We start from the raw sequence: 20,294 nt of genomic DNA, 5'->3' as shown, positions 1-20,294 counted from the left end.
ATGTATTCTGTTGTTGCTATCTTGTGGGAGATTTGAAAAAAGCAAAACATTGGTTTCCTACAGTGGCGCCTTTATAATTGGTGGTATTGCTGTAGTATGGGGTGGCGTGGTGGCGGCAATGTTCTAGTGTGTTTGGGGCTTAGTATTATTAATAAGTAGGAGAGGGTATTGCTGTAATGTGGGGTTGATGCTGGTTGCTGTAATGTGGGGGGTGATGCTGGGTGCTGTAATGTGGGGGGTCATGCTGGATGCTGTAATGTGGGGGGTCATGCTGGATGCTGTAATGTGGGAGGTGATGCTGGTTGCTGTAATGTGGGGGGTCATGCTGGATACTGTAATGTGGGAGGTGATGCTGGACGCTGTAATGTGGGAGGTGATGCTGGACGCTGTAATGTGGGGGGTCATGCTGGATGCTGTAATGTGGGAGGTGATGCTGGGTGCTGTAATGTGGGGGGTCATGCTGGATGCTGTAATGTGGGGGGTCATGCTGGACACTGTAATGTGGGGGGTGATGCCGGTTGTTGTAATGTGGGGTGTGATGCCGGTTGCTGTAATGTGGGGGTGATTGACGTAATATGAGTGTGTGTGCGGGGTTATTTATTGCTGTAATTTGGGCACTAATAATGTATTGTCATGGTATTTATTGATGTAATTGGGGTGCTAACAATGTAATGTTGAGGGTCATTATTCTTAAGATAAGCAAGTAAAGAGGGGTGGGGGAGGATTTGTCTGGGTTTTCCCTTTAGACTAGAAATACTATTGAGCTGTTTAAAATGTAAGCTAAAACTGTTTGATGCTCTTTGTATTGCAGAGTCACTTATAATCTATATTCAATAAACGAGTATGTGGAAAATATGCTGTGAATTGCCCCCACAGAAAACCAGCACTTGCCCCAGCTACAGGGCACCTAATGCAGACAGCAATGCCATATGAGTGCCTCTCACACTGCTGGTGGCTTAATATAGTACATGTGCAGTATACAATGTATACCACGATTTAATTAATTTACCAAATTAGCCGGTTCTAATATAATATTTACTGTGAGAACAGGTCGCCAATTTAAAGCAGTACTGCTGTCCTGTCAGCTGAACCAGATGGCGTTGTAACTCCATCAATGAGGACACGGAACTAAAGCGCAGCTACAGCTCTAGTGTTAGAGTAATATGCGGCTTCAATGTGACGTCATCTAGAAGCGACCTTTTTTTTTTTTGTTGATCTAATGTCAGCGTTGGAACTTAGTAGCTGCTGTTAGCAACGTGAGGACTGTAGGCAGGGAACACGGTTAGTGGTGGGAGACTTAGTACAGACGTATAGTATTGTGTATAATACGTTCAGAGCCTGCACTCCAGCTTGTAACACGTAGGTAACTAGAATATCTCATTCATCCTGACGTCTGGACATGAGCACACAGGTAAGGCTTTAGATCACTCTCTACACAGGTAACCTGTGGTTCGCCAGTGGTTGTGGAACAACAACTCCCAGCATACCCTGACAGCCAGACATTACACAACCTGAGAACCACAGGTTTCCCACTTTTTCTCTTTGTTACTTGTTCTTAGTTGAGTGTTTTCTTGTAACCAGCAGTCTTTCTTTTTTTCTCCAGTATAGTATCCTTTACAAGCAAGAGCAAGGTAAGATCCGTAGATAGTCCTATAAGTATTGTTTTATTTAAATGTTTAATTTTTAAACAACATAGGGTTCACTACATATGTGTATTATTGTCATTGGGTACAGATATTTAATAACTGTAAATTTGCAACCAGATGAGTGCAAGAGTGTGTGTCATTCTAGGTTTACATCAATTTAAAATATATTGTCCACATAATATCTACCTACAAGCTATATTTTTGCTGAATTTAGGTTTAGATTTCTGGTCAAACTACATGTAAAACAAATTAAAATAATATATATAGTTTTTAGTAGGTTCCGACACAACTTTTTTTTTTATTTTTATTTTATTAAAAGCTGTGTGGACCTTTTTATCTAATCATGCAAACACAGGAGGTACATTTTTTACCTCTGGGCTTAACCTATTACTGTGTATCAGATGCAGATATTCTGGGGTATAAAATCTCTCAAGCGGTGCAAATAGATATTATTGTAAAGGGTTGTCAATTTTATGCAGTGTTCTCCCCAGCACCTCTATCCCGGGTGCTCAGCCTGGCTGTTTGTACTTGCCACCTGGCTCTTGGAGCCCACCAGAGTCCTATCATAATAGAATAAACGAGCAGTTTCCAAAGTGTGCTCCGATGCTCCCAGGGGTGCCGTGGCCAGGATGAAAAGAAGAAAAAAAAAACTTACCAATCCGGCGACACTTGGACCCAGCATCCTCCTCCATCCTCGCTTCGCACTGAATGTCGGGTGTGACATCATCACGTCCGACATATTCAGTGAGAAGCGGCGGGAGAGAGTAGGATGCTGGGTCGCAGTCGCCGCCGGATTGGTAAGAAGATAGAAGAAAGAAGGCCAAGTATGGTAAGTATAGAAAGGGGAGGGGAAATAGTGATAGGAAATAGCAATGGAGATGCAAAATAATTAAGGAGGGTGCAGAGTGTGTGGATGAAGAGGGGCACAGAGAGATGATTTTTGTACATGTTGTTTTATTTTGTTTGCTCTTATTTCTCTTAGCATTACCTGTACATTTTACTTTCACAGAAATATAATTGAAAAAAATATATAAAAATATTCTTTTTATTTGGATTTTCAGGTATTATTTTTGCAAACAACTTGCTAAGTATTTCTGTCCTGACCTAAATACTTATTACGTTATTTCGACCCAACTACTTATAAAACTGTACTGATTGGTAATTATTTTGGAGGGGTGCCTTGAAAAAATTATGGAGACTCTAAGGGTGCCGCGAACTGAAAAAGTTTGGGAACCACTGGAATAAACCATTGTTTCTCCTATTAGAACAGGCACTATGTGACACTACAGCCAGCAGTGTGTGTTAGACAACTGACCACCAGTCTGACCAGTCCTGGCAGGTGTGGGCAATAACCTCCAACATTTTTAAATATTATTGCAAAGTATTACAACTGCCCCCACCTGGCTACTTCTTAACGCTACCCGGGTGGCAAAAGTTTCTAGGGAGAACACTGTTTGTCCTACAAATAGGTGGGCGTCCTGCCTTTGTATCCATTTTGTTACATTAAGCTTTTCAATAGTGCATGAAAGAAGGGTGTTCTTCTGCTATAAGTGGCAGCGACTGCATTCAGATAAATGGCACAGTCTAGCTGACACTAATAGCAGAAGAGACCTGTATCGAACTTTACTTCATGGGCAGCACTGTGGCCAAGTGGTTAGCACTTCTGCCTCACAGCGCTGGGGTCATGAGTTCAATTCCTGACCATTGCCTTATCTGTGTGGAGTTTGTATGTTCTCCCTGTGTTTGCGTGGGTTTCCTCCGGGTGCTCCGGTTTCCTCCCACACTCCAAAAAAACATACTGGTAGGTTAATTGGCTGCTTTCAAAATTGACCCTAGTCTCCCCCTCCCTGTCTGTCTGTGTTTGTGTGTGAGTGTGCGTCTATATTAGGGAATTTAGACTGTAGGCTCCAATGGGGCAGGGACTGATGTGAATGAGTTCTCTGTACAGCGCTGCGGAATTAGTGGCGCTATATAAATAAATGATGATGATGATGGTCGGGCAGGTTATAAAGAGACCATAAAAGTTACTGATCCCACACTGTGGTTTTTTTGGTCAGTTTGTGGGGGTGTATAGGCACATTATTTCCTTGGCAATCTGGTATTGTCTAGCATCTGAACAACCAAGCTGTTGTGCCAAACTTACAGACCACAATGTTTGTGGGTACTAGTGTGTGACTGGCATTTGAATGGTTTTTAGTTCAGGTTTGGCATAGCTTATTTTGATCATATACCTGGTCATGTCACCAATGAAAAGTCTCTTTTTTGTTTGTCTTCAGCCCATAACGATGCCATATGGTCCGTAGCTTGGGGGAAGAACACGAATGATGGGTCAGAGACTGTGATTAGCGGCTCTTTGGATGATTTGGTGAAGGTGTGGAAATGGTAAGTTAATTTGTTTTAAATTAAAGGTTTAGTGTGATCTGGATATTTAAATAATATCTGTTTAGTGGGTTTAAAAAAAATAAAAAAAACAAAAGGAAGCCATGTACAGACAAATCGCTTAAATTCATGTTTATATGGACGACACCTTTAAAAAAAATCTGCAAACTTAATCTGTGTCCTTCATATTTTATGATCAAATGGAGCTGTCTTAATAATGGATTGAAAATCATAACTTTATATAGTGTCTGCCTGCAGAGTAGTATTCCCACTCATTGTGTTGGTCCTTGTTTGTGCTAATGAACTTTCCTGTGGTATCACCCCTGAGACTTTTCCTAGGAGCAGAATCCCTTGAAAAAATACTCTTTATAACATACATTAATTTCTTGATTTAAATAATAAATTCTTATCGGTTTACCATAGTAGTTCAATTTAAGGGTAGACTATAGCAGGTAGTTCTTAATTATGCCTCGGTTCAACATGCATTACAGACATAATATAGAAATATATAGGTCCATCTTACTAAAGGTAATTCAGGTCTGGGTATGTGGTTGACCTATTTTCTCCAATTGACTGAGGAGTTGTTGTTGAAGGCGTTAGCGACCTCGATGAAACTATATCCGGCCTCCACGTACGCTGAAATGTTCCTCAATATTTTCCAGAGGATACCTATCACCATATCGCAGACATTCAATTGGTCTCTCTGATGATTCTAGATGCCCTAAATGTAATGATTCTCAGGCTGATCTATATCACTGTCTATGGGCCTGTCCTGTAATTAAGGCCTTTTGGACTTGCATATGGACATTTGCAATGACTGATTTAGTGAATTATTTACCACTCACTCCTGAGTGGGCAGTGTTGGGCGCACTCCCCCATGACACGCGGATAACTGCAGGGGGAAGAAGACTGCTGATGGCAATCTCTGCTGCAGCCAGGAGAACTATTCTCCGTCTGTGGATACAAAACTCCCCTCCTATGCTAGGTCTGTTCAAGGAGGAAATGTTCTTTCTCCTGCAGATGGACTGGCTGGAGGCATCATTGCAGAAAGGCACATTAACCCGCAAGTTCTTTGAAACTTGGGACAGTTATAGCAACATACTGCCTATTCCTCTATGAGTACAGCTTCGGGAATGTTTCTTCCAAACACTCTGGTACGAAACCAGAGTGTTTCTTCAAGATCCTCCAGTATCTATATAAGAGACTATATAAACCCTCATTTCTCCTCTGGTCTCTCCGCACCTCAGGTTCTCTAGGTTTTCTATTTTCCTTTTGATATATGTGGGATAGGATGTGGAGCTCTTCATTTATTCCTTTCTCTAGTGACACCATAATTCTTGATATGACCATAATTTAGCTATGCAAAGTTTCATTGATGGAATATGATGTGACTTCCTACATCCACGAACTTGGACTGTGGTCTCTGAAATTGAGAAAAAGACTAAATAATACTATATCTCTCTTGTCACACCTATAAAACATGTACTAATATATATATGTATGTTCATTGAATTTGAAAATGGTTAACAACATCTGTTGTATATCTGTCAATTAAACATTTCAGAACTTCTTCAATAAAATGGTTTGAAGAAAAAAAAGGAATATATAGGTCCTGAAAAAGCACATGTTCCATCCATGTTTACTTTTTCTGCTCTTGCAGGGCTGACGAACAACTAGAACTGCAATGGACATTCGAGGGCCACCAACTGGGGGTTGTATCTGTGGATGTGAGTCCCTCTGGTAACATAGCAGCTTCTAGTTCTTTGGATGCTCATATTCGCCTCTGGGACCTTGACTCTGGCAAGCAGATGAGCTCCATAGATGCTGGTCCAGGTACGACCTTATCTGACATAATTATGTTGTTAATATGAGTACATATTAGTACATTACAACTCTACTATGTCAAGGATTTGGCTTTGCACTGAGATGAAGCACAAACATAGACCGGCACATACACTTTTTCACACTGTATAATTGGTTTTGTTGATGTATAGTTCCAGAAATGCTACTCCTGTTTTGTGAGGTGTACTTCTGTAGTGTAAAGCTTCAATTTGTTTAACTCTTAACTGCCTCCAACTGCTAGTTAGATGCATCTATTTAAACAACTTATTTTGTTACATGCTGCAGATTTTCTTTACAGGATTTTGAAACGGAGGTTACTACTTTTATTTTTTCTTTAAATAGCAAGTTAAGTACCTTTTCAAGCATTCATTGGACTTGTCTCACCTGTTCGTCTAATAATTTTCTCCTTCTTATATTGGCTCTGGAGGACAGCCAGGAATGGCAGACACAATCAGTGTGCTACACAAACACAGGCCCACAGGCTCTCAACATGTCATGTAATGGGGGAGGGGGGGGCGGTGGAAGATGTCACTGCAGACAGAGTTTAGAGGGATGTTCCAAATATCCTCTGCTCACTAAATTATGCACCATGTTACTGATTGCCATGATAGTCACATGACACCATACAGAATTATAAACCATTAATAGCAGCCTGATGAAACAAACCAAGGGAAAATGCTAATTAAAATATTCTTATTATAGCCTGCCACAATGATTTATTTTAAAAGTACACCTCATTTTTTTCATGGGATTGCTGCTGGGATCACCATGGACATTTATTTATATAGCGCCAGCAAATTCCATGATGCTTTGCGTAATAAATATGGCCAGCTTTTTCTCTGTTATACCATATGCATTATATAGTAATAGAGGAGATACACAATGTTTTCATGGGGCATTTATCCTTTTTGTTCATTATTAAAAATAATATACTTTGCTGTGTTTTAAAGTGAAATGTGTTATTCCTGTTACAACGCCATTGCTGTTGCTTCCTGGTACATGGCCTGTAAAATAATATGTAGTGGTACACATATGTATGCTATTAACCCCTATATCTCGACAGTGGATGCTTGGTCTGTTGCCTTTTCACCGGACTCCCAACACTTGGCTACAGGAAGTCATGTAGGAAAAGTGAACATCTTTGGCGTGGAGACTGGAAAGAAGGAATTCTCACTGGACACCAGAGGCAAATTTATCCTTAGTATTGCTTATGTGAGTTTCAGCGGCTGCACAGATCACACTTAGGCTGTATAACAAGCCACCTCTATTTAGTTTGGTTTTTGACTATGTATCTGACCCAACAGAGTCCAGATGGGAAATATTTGGCCAGCGGTGCCATTGATGGGATTATTAATATCTTCGATATTGCAACTGGGAAACTCCTCCACACGTTGGAAGGTAAGAGAGGATCTCAGTGTCCCATAATCTAGAGAAAGTGGCAGCAGGGTGGCACTAATGCATTGCTGCTTTGCGGGTGCATCCAGCTTTCTCCCACATCCAAAAACATATTGCTATGGAATGAGTTAGTGTGTGTGTTTGTATGGCAGATAATTTAAACTGTAAATTTAAAGATTAAATATTCTCTGTAAACTGCTGGGGGTTAAGTTTGTGCTCAGTAATCTGAATGTGTCTCTGGACATGACATGTCCATCGCTGCTAATCTGTCCACCAGGCGCTCTTGTCCTTGCAGCATTTCAGAGCTAGAACATATGTAGTAGACACTGGGCGTTATTGTTAGTCCTCACAGAATGGTAGCATGTGTTGCTTTCGAGTATTCGCATGACATTTTCACACAGAACAAGTGTAGCCAGTGATTACACAGCGTACAAATGGAATGGGAGGAAAGGCATGTTGGTCATATTTATTGATTGCTACAAATTTGTGTGTTCCAGGGATAAAGTGACAAATTAATTATCTTGGTAATTTAGAGATGGATAAAACAGAGATCCCTTACACAAAGGGGAACTTGATGTTATGTTAGGGGATAGTTTGAAGCTAATTTGCTTTCGTTTATACAAGTTATATAAGTCATGAAATAAAGTATGAAATCCTTGATTTATGGTTATTCATTTAAATCCATGACTAATTCATGATGAAAGAGCCCCTTTAATGAAACCTCACCGATCATTGAAAGGGAAAACCTGTAGCACATCAGTCAAACTAGTAGCCTAACATGGCCACTGTCAGGATAGCATTGAAAAGGAATATACAGGTCTAGTAATTACAAAACAACTGCTTTTGTTGGCAATTATTCAGTCCACTATTTGGGCTTTCACAACTTTCTCTAATAATATTTTATCCTGTTTTTTGTGTTTGGTGTTTTATTCTCATAGTAAATGTTTTGCTAGTGAAAGGTTTCATATGACTTCCTTGTTTCCCCTTCCCTCTTATTTTTTCCTCCAGGACATGCTATGCCTATTAGATCACTAACATTCTCCCCAGACTCTCAGCTACTAGTCACAGGCTCCGATGACGGATATATCAAGATCTATGATGTGTGAGTTGTGGGCTTGTTTGTTTGGTTGGTTTTTTATAAAATGCAATAAAAACTTTATAAAACCAAACACTTTTTTTTCTTTTTCTTGCACACAGTAGCTGCAACCATATTGTGGTTGAGCCAATATTTATAGCGATAACTCAATAATGTCACCAGTTTCTAGTGATTGGGTTTTTTTTTTATTACTGCTGGTATGTGTTTTAAATAATTGGTGAATGGTTGTAGGACTAGCTTGATAGTTTGACATCTCCTTGAATAATAATTGCAATTAATATTTTCCATTCTGTTTTTGCTTTCATCAGGCAACATGCCAGTTTGGCTGGTACACTCAGTGGACATGGTTCCTGGGTGCTGAATGTGGCTTTCTCCCCTGACGATGCTCATTTCGTCTCTAGGTAAGGAGTGTATTGAGAAAATGACTGATTATTTATATATATATATATATATATATATATATATATATATATATATATATACATACACATACATACATAAATGAGGCATGTTTATGAGAACTATGTGACTATAATGCAATATTCATTCATTTGTAACTTCTCAGCTCATCTGACAAAAGTGTAAAGGTATGGGATGTTGCCAGCAGAACATGTGTTCATACATTCTTTGATCACCAAGAACAGGTAAGATCATAAGTGTTTGTTTTTTTACCTAACGTCTTTTGATTTAAAATGCATTTATCACTTCACATAGTGGATATAGCCCTTTTGCAGGCTATGTCAATATCCCACACAGCCTGTTACTTCAGAGACATTGCTGAGGTATCCCTTGTGTAACTAGTTCCTAGTGAATTTTTACACTTCATTCTTAAAGTATCTCTTAGATTTTTTTTTCTTTAAATAGCAAGTTAAATTCATTTTTCAGCATACATCTGATAATGATTTTTAGGAAGATAGAAAAAAAGTCACTGTTTGGCAAACAGAAATGTCTACCAGACACAGGCTCACAGCTCTCAGCATGTCATGTGTTGGCATAAGGAGTGAGAAGGAGGATGTTGCAGGGCAGACAGAGCTTACAGGGATGGTCCAAAGTGCCTCAGCCATGTGGTTGCTGTGGTAGTTCAGAATCATAAATCATTAATAGCAGCCTGAAGAAATACACAAAGGGAAATTGGTGAATACCAACATTCTTCTTATGGATTGCCACAGTGATTCATGCTAAAAAAAACACACCTATTCATGGGACTGCTGCTTTAATAATGATATACCCACACAATGGCTGCCTCCACTAGAGATTGGAGCACTTTTAACCTTGTGTGTATTTTTCTTTTTGGGAACCTCAAATTAGTAGTGATGAGCGGGCTCGGATTTCGCTAATCCGAGCCCACCCGAACAGTGCGGATCCGAGCACTGTTCGGGTACTTCCGGCTGCCAAAGCAATCCAAAACGAGGCTGACATCCAAGTCACGCATCGGATCTTGCGAGGCTCGGATGTCATAAATTCACCGCTCGCGGCCGCCATCTTCATTCTGGCTGCGATCACTCGTGAGGGAGGTTGTAGTTAGGGAGCTCCTGTCCTGCTTTTCAGTGGTTTCCTTTGAGATCCTGTGCTCTGTCCTGCTGAGTCCAGTGGTGCTGCCTGTGTCCTGTGCTCTGTTCTGCTAAGGGCATTGTTATTTCAAAATTATTAAAAAGTTATAAAAAAATAAAATAAAAATTATAAAAAACTTATACAAAAATCATTAAAAAAATATATATAAAAAAAGTCTCTAAAAATTTCTACTGCAATATATGAATAGGTTCACTGTTCCTGCAGTCAAGAAATATTAGTACTGCAATATATAAAAATACGTTATATAGTTTATATAAACTACGTTCACTGTTGCTGCTGTACCAAAAAATAGGTACTGCTATTTCAAAGTCAAACTACGTTTATTGTTGCTGCTGTACCAAAAAATAGGTACTGCTATTTCAAAGTCAAACTACGTTTTATTGTTGCTGCTGTACCAAAAAATAGGTACTGCTGTATAACTCCAGTCCACTGGTACTCTCCTGTGCCGCAGATAATTTGTAAAGGCTTTGCCGAGTGTGTGGTTTAGGGGTACGCTCTCTTGTGCTGCATATAATGGAGTACCAAAATTTGGAGGATAAAGTAGGGAAAGATCAAGAACCACTTTCTCCTAATGCTGAAGCTGCTGCCACTAGTAATGACATAGATGATGAAATGCCATCAACGTCGTCTGCCAAGGGCGATGCCCAATCTCCTAGTAGAGGGCATGTAAAATCCAAAAAGCCAAAGTTCACTAAAATTAGCAAAAAAAAGAAAATTTAAATCATCTGAGGAGAAACATAAACTTGCCAATATGCCATTTACGACACGGAGTGGCAAGGAACGGCTTAGGCCCTGGCCCGTGTTCATGATTAGTGGTTCAGCTTCACCCAAGGATCTAAGCCCTCCTCCTTCCACCCCCACCCCCCCTCTAAAAAATTGAAGAGACTTAAGCTGTCATCAACAACACAGCAAACAACTCTGCCTTCTAAAGAGATGGCATCACAAATCCCCAAGGCGAGTCCAAGGGTGTTGGTGGTTGCGAAGCCTGACCTTCCCATCACTGTACGGGAAGAGGTGGCTCCTTCCACCATTTGCAGCACGCCTTCTGCATATGCTGGAAGGATCACCCACAGTCCAGTTACAGATTTGGCTAATGAAGGTGTCAATGTTGTACACCAGGAGGAGGATATTGATGTAGCTGGCGCTGAGGAGGAACTTGACGAGGAGGATGCTGATGTGGTTATCTTAAATGAGGCACCAGGGGGGGGAAACAGTTGTTGTCCATGGGATGAAAAAGCCCATCGTCATGCCTGATCAGAAGACCAAAAAATCCACCTCTTCGGTCTGGAGTTATTTTTTTTCCCAATCCGGACAACAAATGTATGGCCATATGTACCTTATGTAAAGCTCACACATAAGCAGGGGTAAGGATCTTGGCCACCTAGGGACATCCTCCCTTATATGTCACCTGAAGAACCTTCATAGTTCAGTGGTTAGTTCAGGACCTGTGGCTAGGACCGCCGGCAGTCCAGGGACACCTAAATCCCTTGGACCTGTTGTATACACACCATCAACACCCTCCTCGTCAACTTCCTCCACGATCTCCATCAGAGATAGTCCTGCAGGCCATGTCACCAGCATGACTGAGTCCTCTTCAATCCTCTTCCGGGGAATCCTGCAGCGGTACGCCTACTACTGCCGTTGCTGCTGGTAGTCGGTCATCTTCCCAGAGGGGAAGTCGTAAGAACGCTACGTCTTTCACCAAACAGTTGACCGTCCAACAGTCGTTTGCCATGAGCACGAAGTACGACAGTAGTCACCCTATTGCAAAGCGGATAACTGCGGCCATAACAGCTATGTTGGTGTTAGACGTGCGTCCGGTGACCGCCATCAGTGGAGTGGGATTTAGACGGTTGATGGAGGTATTGTGTCCCTGGTACCAAATCCCGTCGAGATTCCACTTCACTAGGCAGGCGATACCCGGGATGTACAGAGAAGTACGAACAAGTGTCCTCAGTGCTCTGAAAAATGCGGTTGTACCCACTGTCCACTTAACCACGGACATGTGGACAAGTGGTTCAGGGCAAACTGAGGACTACATGACTGTGACAGCCCACTGGGTAGATGCATCGCCCTCCGCAGCAACAGCAGCAGCTGCATCAGTAGCAGCATCTCCACAACGGCTGCTCGTTCCAAGGCAGGCAATGTTGTGTATCACCGGTTTTAGTAAGAGGCACAATTCTGACAACCTCTTAGAGAAACTGAGGGAAATAATCTCGCAGTGGCTTACCCCACTTACACTCTCCTGGGGATTTCTGGTGTCAGACAACGCCAGTAACATTGTGCGGGCATTACATATGGGCAATTTCCAGCACGTCCCATGTTTTGCCCACACCATAAATTTGGTGGTGCAGCATTACCTGAAGAGTGACAGGGGTGTGCAGGAGATGCTTGCGGTGGCACGCAAAATTGCTGGACACTTTCGGCATTTTGCCAGTGCCTACCGCAGACTCGAGCAACATCAAAAAAGGCTGAACCTGCCCTGCCATCACCTCAAACAAGAGGTAGTGACGCGCTGGAACTCTGGAGGAGTAGCAAAAGGCCATTCAAGCCTACACAGCCACTTACGACATAGACAAAGGAGTGGGGATGCGCCTGAGTCAAGCGCAGTGGAGACTGATTTCCGTGTTGTGCAAGGTTCTCCAGGCGTTTGAACTTGCCACAGGAGAAGTCAGTTCCGACACTGCCAGCTTGAGTCAGGTAATTCCCCTGATCAGGCTGTTGCAGAAGCAGCTGGAGAAAGTGAGGGAGGAGCTGGTAAAGCATTGCGATTCCACAAAGCAAGTAGCTCTTGTGGATGAAGCCCTTTGTACGCTTTGCCAGGATCCGAGGGTGGTCAGTCTTTTAAAGTCAGAGGAATACATTCTGGCCACCGTGCTGGATCCTCGGTTTAAAGCGTATGTTGTGTCTCTGTTTCCGGCGGACACAAGTCTACAGCGGTGCAAAGACCTGCTGGTCAGGAGATTGTCCTCTGAAGAGGACCGTGACATGCCAACAGCTCCTCCTTCATTTTCTTCAACACCTGTGGCTGCGAGGAAAAAGCTCAGTTTTCCTAAAAGACCCGCTGGCGGGGATGCTGAGAACATCTGGTCCGGACTGAAGTACCTGCCAACCATTGCAGACATGTCTACTGTCGCTGCATTGGATGCTGTCACTATTGAAAAAATGGTGGAGGATTACTTTGCTGACACCATCCAAGTAGACCTGTCACAGTCCTTATTTTTACTGGCAGGAAAAAAAGGCAGTTTGGAAGCCCCTGTACAAACTGGCTATATTTTACCTGAGTTGTCCCCCCTCCAGTGTGTACTCAGAAAGAGTTTTTAGTGCAGGAGGTTGCTTCCGCAAAACGTTGAAAAAATGATGTTCATAAAAATGAATTATCAATTCTTCAATCAAGAACAGCACTGGCCTCCAGAGACTACAGAGGGACCTGTGGTTGTGGAGTCCAGCGGGGACGAATTGATAATGTGTGAGGATGAGGAAGTACACACTGAAGGGGGCGAGGAATATGAGGATGAGGACGACATCTTGCCTCAGTAGAGCCAGTTTAGTTTGTACAGGGAGAGATGAATAGCTTTTTTTGTGGGGGCGCCCCAAACAAACCAATCATTTCAGCCACAGTTTTGTAGGCCCTGTCGCTGAAATGATTGGTTTGTTAAAGTGCGCATGTCCTATTTCAACAACATCAGGGTGGGTGGGAGGGCCAAAGCACAATTCCATCTTGCAACTCTTTTTTTGGCATTATGTGCTCTTTGGGGCCTAGTTTTTCAAACTGCCATCCTGTCTGCCACTGCAGTGCCACTCCTAGATGGGACACCTAAATCCCTTGGTCCTGTTGTATCCACACCAGCAACACCCTCCTCGTCAATTTCCTCCACGATCTCCATCAGAGATAGTCCTGCAGGCCATGTCACCGGCTTGACTGAGTCCTGTTCAGTCCGGGATTCTTCCGTAAAAGATCCTGCAGCGGTACGCCTACTACTGCCGCTGCTGCTGGTAGTCGGTCATCTTCCCAGAGGGGAAGTCGTAAGAACGCTATGTCTTTCACCAAACGGTTGACCGTCCAACAGTCGTTTGCCATGAGCACGACGTACGACAGTAGTCATCCTATGGCAAAGCGGATAACTGCGGCCGTAACAGCTATGTTGGTGTTAGACATGCGTCCGGTGACCGCCATCAATGCAGTGGGATTTAGACGGTTGATGGAGGTATTGTGTCCCCGGTACCAAATCCCGTCGAGATTCCACTTCACTAGGCAGTCTAGAAATATTAGTACCAGAGATTAAACTACATTCACTGTTCCTGCAGTGCAGAAATATTAGTATCAGATATTAAACTACGTTCACTGTTCCTGCAGTGCAGAAATATTAGTATCAGATATTAAACTACGTTCACTGTTCCTGCTACATCAAAAAAGCATGAACCTGCCCTGCCATCAACTAATAAAACAAGAGGTTGTGACGCGCTTAAACTCCACCCTCTATATGCTGCAGAGGATGGAGGAGCAACAAAAGGCCATTCAAGCCTACACAGCCACCTACGACATAGGCAAAGGAGTGGGGATGCGCCTGAGTCAAGCGCAGTGGAGACTGATTTCGGTGTTGTGCAAGGTTCACACTGATACACACTGAAGGGGGCGAGGAATCAGAGAATGAGGATGAGGAAGACATCTTGCCTCAGTAGAGCCAGTTTAGTTAGGGAGAGATGAATTGCTTTTTTGGTGTGGGGGCTCAAACAAACCAATCATTTTAGCCACAGTAGTTTGGTAGGCCCTGTCGCTGAAATGATTGGTTTGTTAAAGTGCGCATGTCCTATTTCAACAACATCAGGGTGGGTGGGTGGGAGGGCCCATGGACCATTCCATCGTGCACCTCTAGCAAACTCTTGCAAACTGCCATCCTGTCTGCCACTGCAGTGCCACTCCTAGATGTGCCACGTGTTTGTGCTGCCCACTTGTGTCGCTTAGCTTAGACATCCAGCTACCTCGGTGCAACCTTTTGGCCTAAAAACAATATTGTGAGGTGTAAGGTGTTCAGAATAGACTGGAAATGAGTGGAAATGAATGTTATTTAATAATAGTGTAGGAGTGAAAAAAAAAATAAAATATGGATTTTAGCACTTTTTATGCTTTTTTTTTTTAAAAAAAAATCAGAACCAAAACCTTTCGTGGGGTGTTTTGACAAAACAAATCGGAACCCAAAACCTCAAGCTAATCAGAACCCAAAACACCAAAAGTGGCCGGTGCACACCCCTACAAATTGGTAATCCATAGGTTAGAAAGTCCAGTCCAGCCAACTATTAGGGGAAAAAAATCCCAGCCCTGATGGCCACCAGTTTTAACAAGCAAAGCAGTTCTCATTGTCCTATTATTTCTCTTTTTATTAATCTAAAACATATTATGGTAGAAGGAAAAAAACAACAGTAACCCATAACTGTTTTGTTTTCTTGCAGGTGTGGGGAGTACAGTACAATAGAAATGGATCTAAAATTGTGTCTGCTGGAGATGACCAGGAAATCCATGTTTACGACTGTCCTATATAACGTGGAAAGGGACTGGCAGAGAAATCATTCCAACTTGTCTGCTGCTAATATAAACTGTCGTCTGACTAGACCCGTCAATATCCTGTATCAGTATGTGATACTATAAATGAGGGAGTGTATTATGTGGAAAAAATATCACATGTGCTTCAGTCAAATTGCAGTATATAATAAGTATAACTTATGCCAGAGATGGATTTGGAAACACCTGCTTTTTATGTTTTTTGTTTTTCATTTGTTTTTTGTTTTTTTTTCGTTTTGGCAATGCAAGATTTATTAAAAATTTTAATTTCTCACTTGTTTCCTACTAGTACATTTTGGGATCTGGAGTTTACACTTGAGAATTCACAAAATGTAAATGTATTTTTAATGGCAAAATATTGCAAGTTGGTTTAATTTGGTATTCAGATCACCACAATATTGTGAATGTGAAAAGTGCTTCAATGGCTGTAAACTGGCCCAGGTAAATATGAAAATCGCCTACTGACTCCCACAGAACAGTGCCATATGTTCATGGAACACTTGTTTGACTTTAACTGGGCAACGCATGAATGAAAAATAGAGGTTGTGGTTTGGAAATATCTTAGTTCAAATGACAACCACAAGGGCTTAGTTATTATGGGTGACTGACCAACACACGTACCATCATTGGCGAACCAGATTTTTAGGCAGCCACACCCAACACCTGATTAATCCTTATCAAGTGCTGATTGGGATATCTGGTGTTTTGGAAACAGTTTAATTTAAAATTGGCCATCCAGGTAGCTTTGTGTGAGAAAAGCTTGAAGGGATAGTTCACTTTAGACAGCCTTCGTAGCTGGTTGGGTCACATGCAATGTGATACCCCCCCATTGCCTGGTCTGAGCTGGGGTCAGTGCTGGCAGCTGACAACTCTGGTGGACTGAACTAATTAATCCTAGTAGTTAAGGGAGCTAGTACTGGGGTGTGCAGTGTATGTGGTCATATGAGTTTTATTGTTTTATATTTGTTATGTGGAGTAAGCCTTCACGTATTACTATCAAAGATGTGCAACGTGTCAGTGTTCCGCAAAACACTGTACATTAGGGAAAACAGGACATATATAAAACAGACATACAAGGCGGATAAAATAAATTCGGACATGAAAACAAAGTGTATGGAGGACCCTGCTCATTAGAGAGCTTACATTCTATGTGGAAGAGAGCACAGCTGAAACAGGTGGAGCGAGTGTAGCTCAGAGTCTAGATTGGTACAGTTGGCCAGGTCCATTAATGTGTATAGTATCATTGGGAATAAGGTAAGCTGTAAAACTATAGATGGATTTTTAGAGAGCATCTATAGATTTGAAGTCTGTGGATTAATTGTACATAAGTGAATTAAACTAATTGGCTTGCCTAATTAGATAGCTTGTTAACATCTTTCCAGCATATACAGTTCATTTATTTATGCATCCCAAACAAACTCTCATGTTTAGTCCCCTGACAGGTTCACTATTACATCCCAGGAAAACCATGGTATTTAAAAAAAAAAAAAAAAAGTTGTCTACTTAATGATTCATTGATGCTTCATGTGGCTACATTCAAAAACAGCTATCCATTGAAATTTAAGCAGTTCTGCTAACCATCGCAGGTGAGGGAGAATGAGACAGGTGACGCTAGAGCAGGCCTGTCCAACCTGCGGCCCTCCAGATGTTGTGAAACTACAAGTCCCAGCATGCCCTTCCAGTTATCAACAGTTTGTCTACTGGCAAAGCATGCTGGGGCTTGTAGTTTCACAACACCTGGAGGGCCGCAGGTTGGACAGGCCTGCGCTAGAGCATCAGATTGTGTATTGTGTGATGTCCAGATACTGCTGTGTCCCATGTCTATCACAGGCATCGATTGTCTTTGGTAGTATCCTCCATATCAATCCTCTACTGAAACTATACCTTTGTCCTTGCTGATAAATACTTGCTCTTGGAATACAGTAAGTTATGGTAGACACATAAACAGGCTGGTAACTGGGTAAGAATATATTGCTCATTGTACAGAATAATATTGAAGAGTATAACATTCAGTTCATTGCAGTTAATAATACACTGATTATTGCTGGGTATGGTATGCTCGTAAGCTTTGTTAGTAATAATTTGCTGCACAAACTTTTTAGACTGCATTGGAGTAGTCATTATATTAAAATAAATCAAAATAAAATTGATAATGATATTGACAATTGTTTAACTGCTGTTTAAGAAAAATGTACCCTTTTCTGCACATTTGGTCGTAGATTACATTCTTAGGGGCTGATTCAATTTGCATAACGGTAATAGTGCGCAGATGGAATAACGCGGACTGCGCACTATTACCGTTGGTAGTGTAATTTTAACGCTGATTTTTGCTCACAGCTCTCGGAGTCTGGGTTAAAATTACTGTATTAAAGGTAATAGTACTAACGCCGCATTAATCCTAGACTGGTGTGGCCAAATTGAGTCGGCCCCTTGGCGTTATTCTTGCAAGTGTAGTTATTTAACAATAGGTGATAACTCTAGTATGTGTATAATAATGAGATGCTTTATTTGTTGGTAGATAGTATAGAACAAGGTTTTTATATAATTAGAAAGGCTGTAGCAGTCTTTTAGTTTAAATAAAAAGCCGAATAGGCTTTATTTCCTTTCTCCCCCCCACATCCCCTGATGTAGCTTTTCTTTAGAATTCCACCTGTACCTGTACAGAGTTGTCATTCCAGCCATGCTGCTATCAAACGAAGCTTAGTGGCCATTTATAGAAATTTATATATATTCCTACCTGAATTGAGATTAATTATTGGCCTATATACTCTCACTTAATGTTTCCTACTGAAACTCTTTGAATGCTTGAGGACTTTTCCTGATATCACTGGCGCTTTTACACAATTGCTCCCAACATGCGTTCAAAAAAACTAAACAAATTTATATTTGCTAGAACATGCTCTGCAAATCATAATGTATAGCAAAGCTTATGTTAAAGTCTCAATAAGCGTCTGCAAATCCTTTCCAAATATATAATTATAAGCAGTGCGCTAGTTTCGGCTGTTTGTCATAATCATCATCATCATCATCATCATCATCATTTATTTATATAGCGCCAACATATTCCGTAGCGCTTTACAATTGGGGACAAACGTAATAAACTAATAAACAAACTGGGTAAAACAGACAAAGAGGTGAGAAGGCCCTGCTCGCAAGCTTACAATCTATGGGACAATGGGAGATTGACACATGAGGTTAAGTATACATTTTGCATCTTGGCCCAGCCAGACTGCAAAGGTAGGGTGACTCATAAGCTAAATGATCCTGTCACACAACAATGTTATTCCGGGGGTAGTTGTCTTGTGTGAAATTGTGTAACAGGCTAAAGGTAGTGAGGTTAAGATGGTGGTTGAGGAATATTATAAGCTTGTCTGAATAGGTAGGTTTTCAGAGAACGCTTGAAAGTTTGTAGAACAGAGGAGAGTCTTATTGTGCGAGGGAGAGAGTTCCATAGAGTGGGTGCAGCCCGAAAAAAGTCCTGTAACCGGGAATGGGAGGATGTAATGAGGGTGGATGAGAGACGCAGATCTTTTGCAGAACGGAGTTGCCGAGTTGGGAGATATTTTGAGACAAGAGAGGAGATGTATGTTGGTGCAGCTTTGTTGATGGCCTTGTAGGTTAGTAAAAGTATTTTATATTGGATTCGGTAGAAGACAGGCAGCCAGTGTAGAGACATACAGAGTGATTCAACAGAGGAATAGCTATTTGCAAGGAAAATCAGTCTTGCCGAAGCATGTAAAATAGATTTTAGGGGTTTGAGTCTGTTTTTGGGAAGACCAGTAAGGAGGGAATTGCAATAGTCAATGCGGGAGATGATTAGTGCATGAATTAAGGTTTTAGCAGTGTCTTGTGTGAGATATGTGCGGATTCTGGAAATGTTCTTTAGATGTATGTAACATGATTTAGATATAGAGTCAATGTGGGGAACAAAGGATAGGCGTGAATCAAGGATTACACCTAGGCAGCGAGCTTGTGGGGTGGGATTTATGGTCATGTTATCAACAGAGATAGAAATGTCAGGTATGCTCTTGTTGGCGGGTGGGAATATTATTAACTCTGTTTTAGAAAGATTAAGTTTGAGTTGACGAGAGGCCATCCAAGATGAAATGGCAGAAAGACAGTCAGTTACACGGGACAACACAGATGTCGAGATATCAGGAGAGGATAGATAGATTTGGGTATCATCCGCATAGAGATGATACTGAAAGCCAAAGGAACTTATTAGATTTCCAAGAGAAGCGGTATAGATAGAGAACAGCAGAGGACCTAGCACCGAGCCTTGTGGTACTCCAACTGATAGGGGAAGCGGAGCAGAGGTGGCTCCAGAGAAATTAACAGTGAAAGAGCGATTAGAGAGGTAAGATGAGAACCAGGATAGAACTGTGTCTTGAAGACCTAGGGATTGCAGTGTTTGTATGAGAAGAGAGTGGTCAACGGTGTCAAATGCAGCCGAGAGATCAAGGAGAATTAGGAGAGAGTAATGGCGTTCAGTCTTAGCAGTGATCAGATCATTAACAACCTTGGTCAGCGCAGTCTCTGTGGAGTGTTGAGAACGAAAGCCAGACTGAAGAGGATCCAACAGGTTGTTTGCGGAAAGAAAGTGTGTGAGGCGAGTGTAGGCAAGTCTCTCTAGAAGCTTGGAGGGGCAAGGGAGCTGAGAGATGGGACGGTAATTTGAGAGAGAGTTTGGGTCGGAGTTTTGTTTTTTTAGAATAGGAGTAATCACTGCATGCTTGTATAGTGATGGAAAGATGCCAGTAGAGAGTGAGAGATTACAGATTTGAGTTAGAGGTGAAATGAGCAC

General features: G+C 41.7%; 1 protein-coding gene across 1 annotated transcript; it reads left to right on the top strand.

Moving 5' to 3' along the window:
* Positions 1-1,189: 1,189 nt before the first annotated feature.
* On the top strand, positions 1,190-15,764 carry SKIC8 (SKI8 subunit of superkiller complex). Its single transcript, XM_075199600.1, has 10 exons — positions 1,190-1,411; positions 1,604-1,631; positions 3,923-4,028; positions 5,686-5,858; positions 6,931-7,079; positions 7,172-7,265; positions 8,271-8,364; positions 8,667-8,759; positions 8,924-9,002; positions 15,382-15,764. The coding sequence occupies exons 1-10, from the start codon at positions 1,400-1,402 to the stop codon at positions 15,469-15,471; spliced, it is 918 nt and encodes a 305-aa protein (XP_075055701.1). The 5' UTR covers positions 1,190-1,399; the 3' UTR covers positions 15,472-15,764.
* The last annotated feature ends 4,530 nt before the right edge of the window (positions 15,765-20,294 follow it).

This window comes from Mixophyes fleayi, chromosome 2, assembly GCF_038048845.1.
Source record: "Mixophyes fleayi isolate aMixFle1 chromosome 2, aMixFle1.hap1, whole genome shotgun sequence".
NCBI lineage: Eukaryota > Metazoa > Chordata > Amphibia > Anura > Limnodynastidae > Mixophyes > Mixophyes fleayi.
This window is presented reverse-complemented; position numbering and strand designations above follow the sequence as displayed.

Coding starts and splice junctions, on each gene's coding strand:
- SKIC8 (XM_075199600.1), top strand. Junction 8,365..8,666: donor TATATCAAGATCTATGATGT/GTGAGTTGTGGG, acceptor TGCTTTCATCAG/GCAACATGCCAGTTTGGCTG. Junction 8,760..8,923: donor GATGCTCATTTCGTCTCTAG/GTAAGGAGTGTA, acceptor GTAACTTCTCAG/CTCATCTGACAAAAGTGTAA.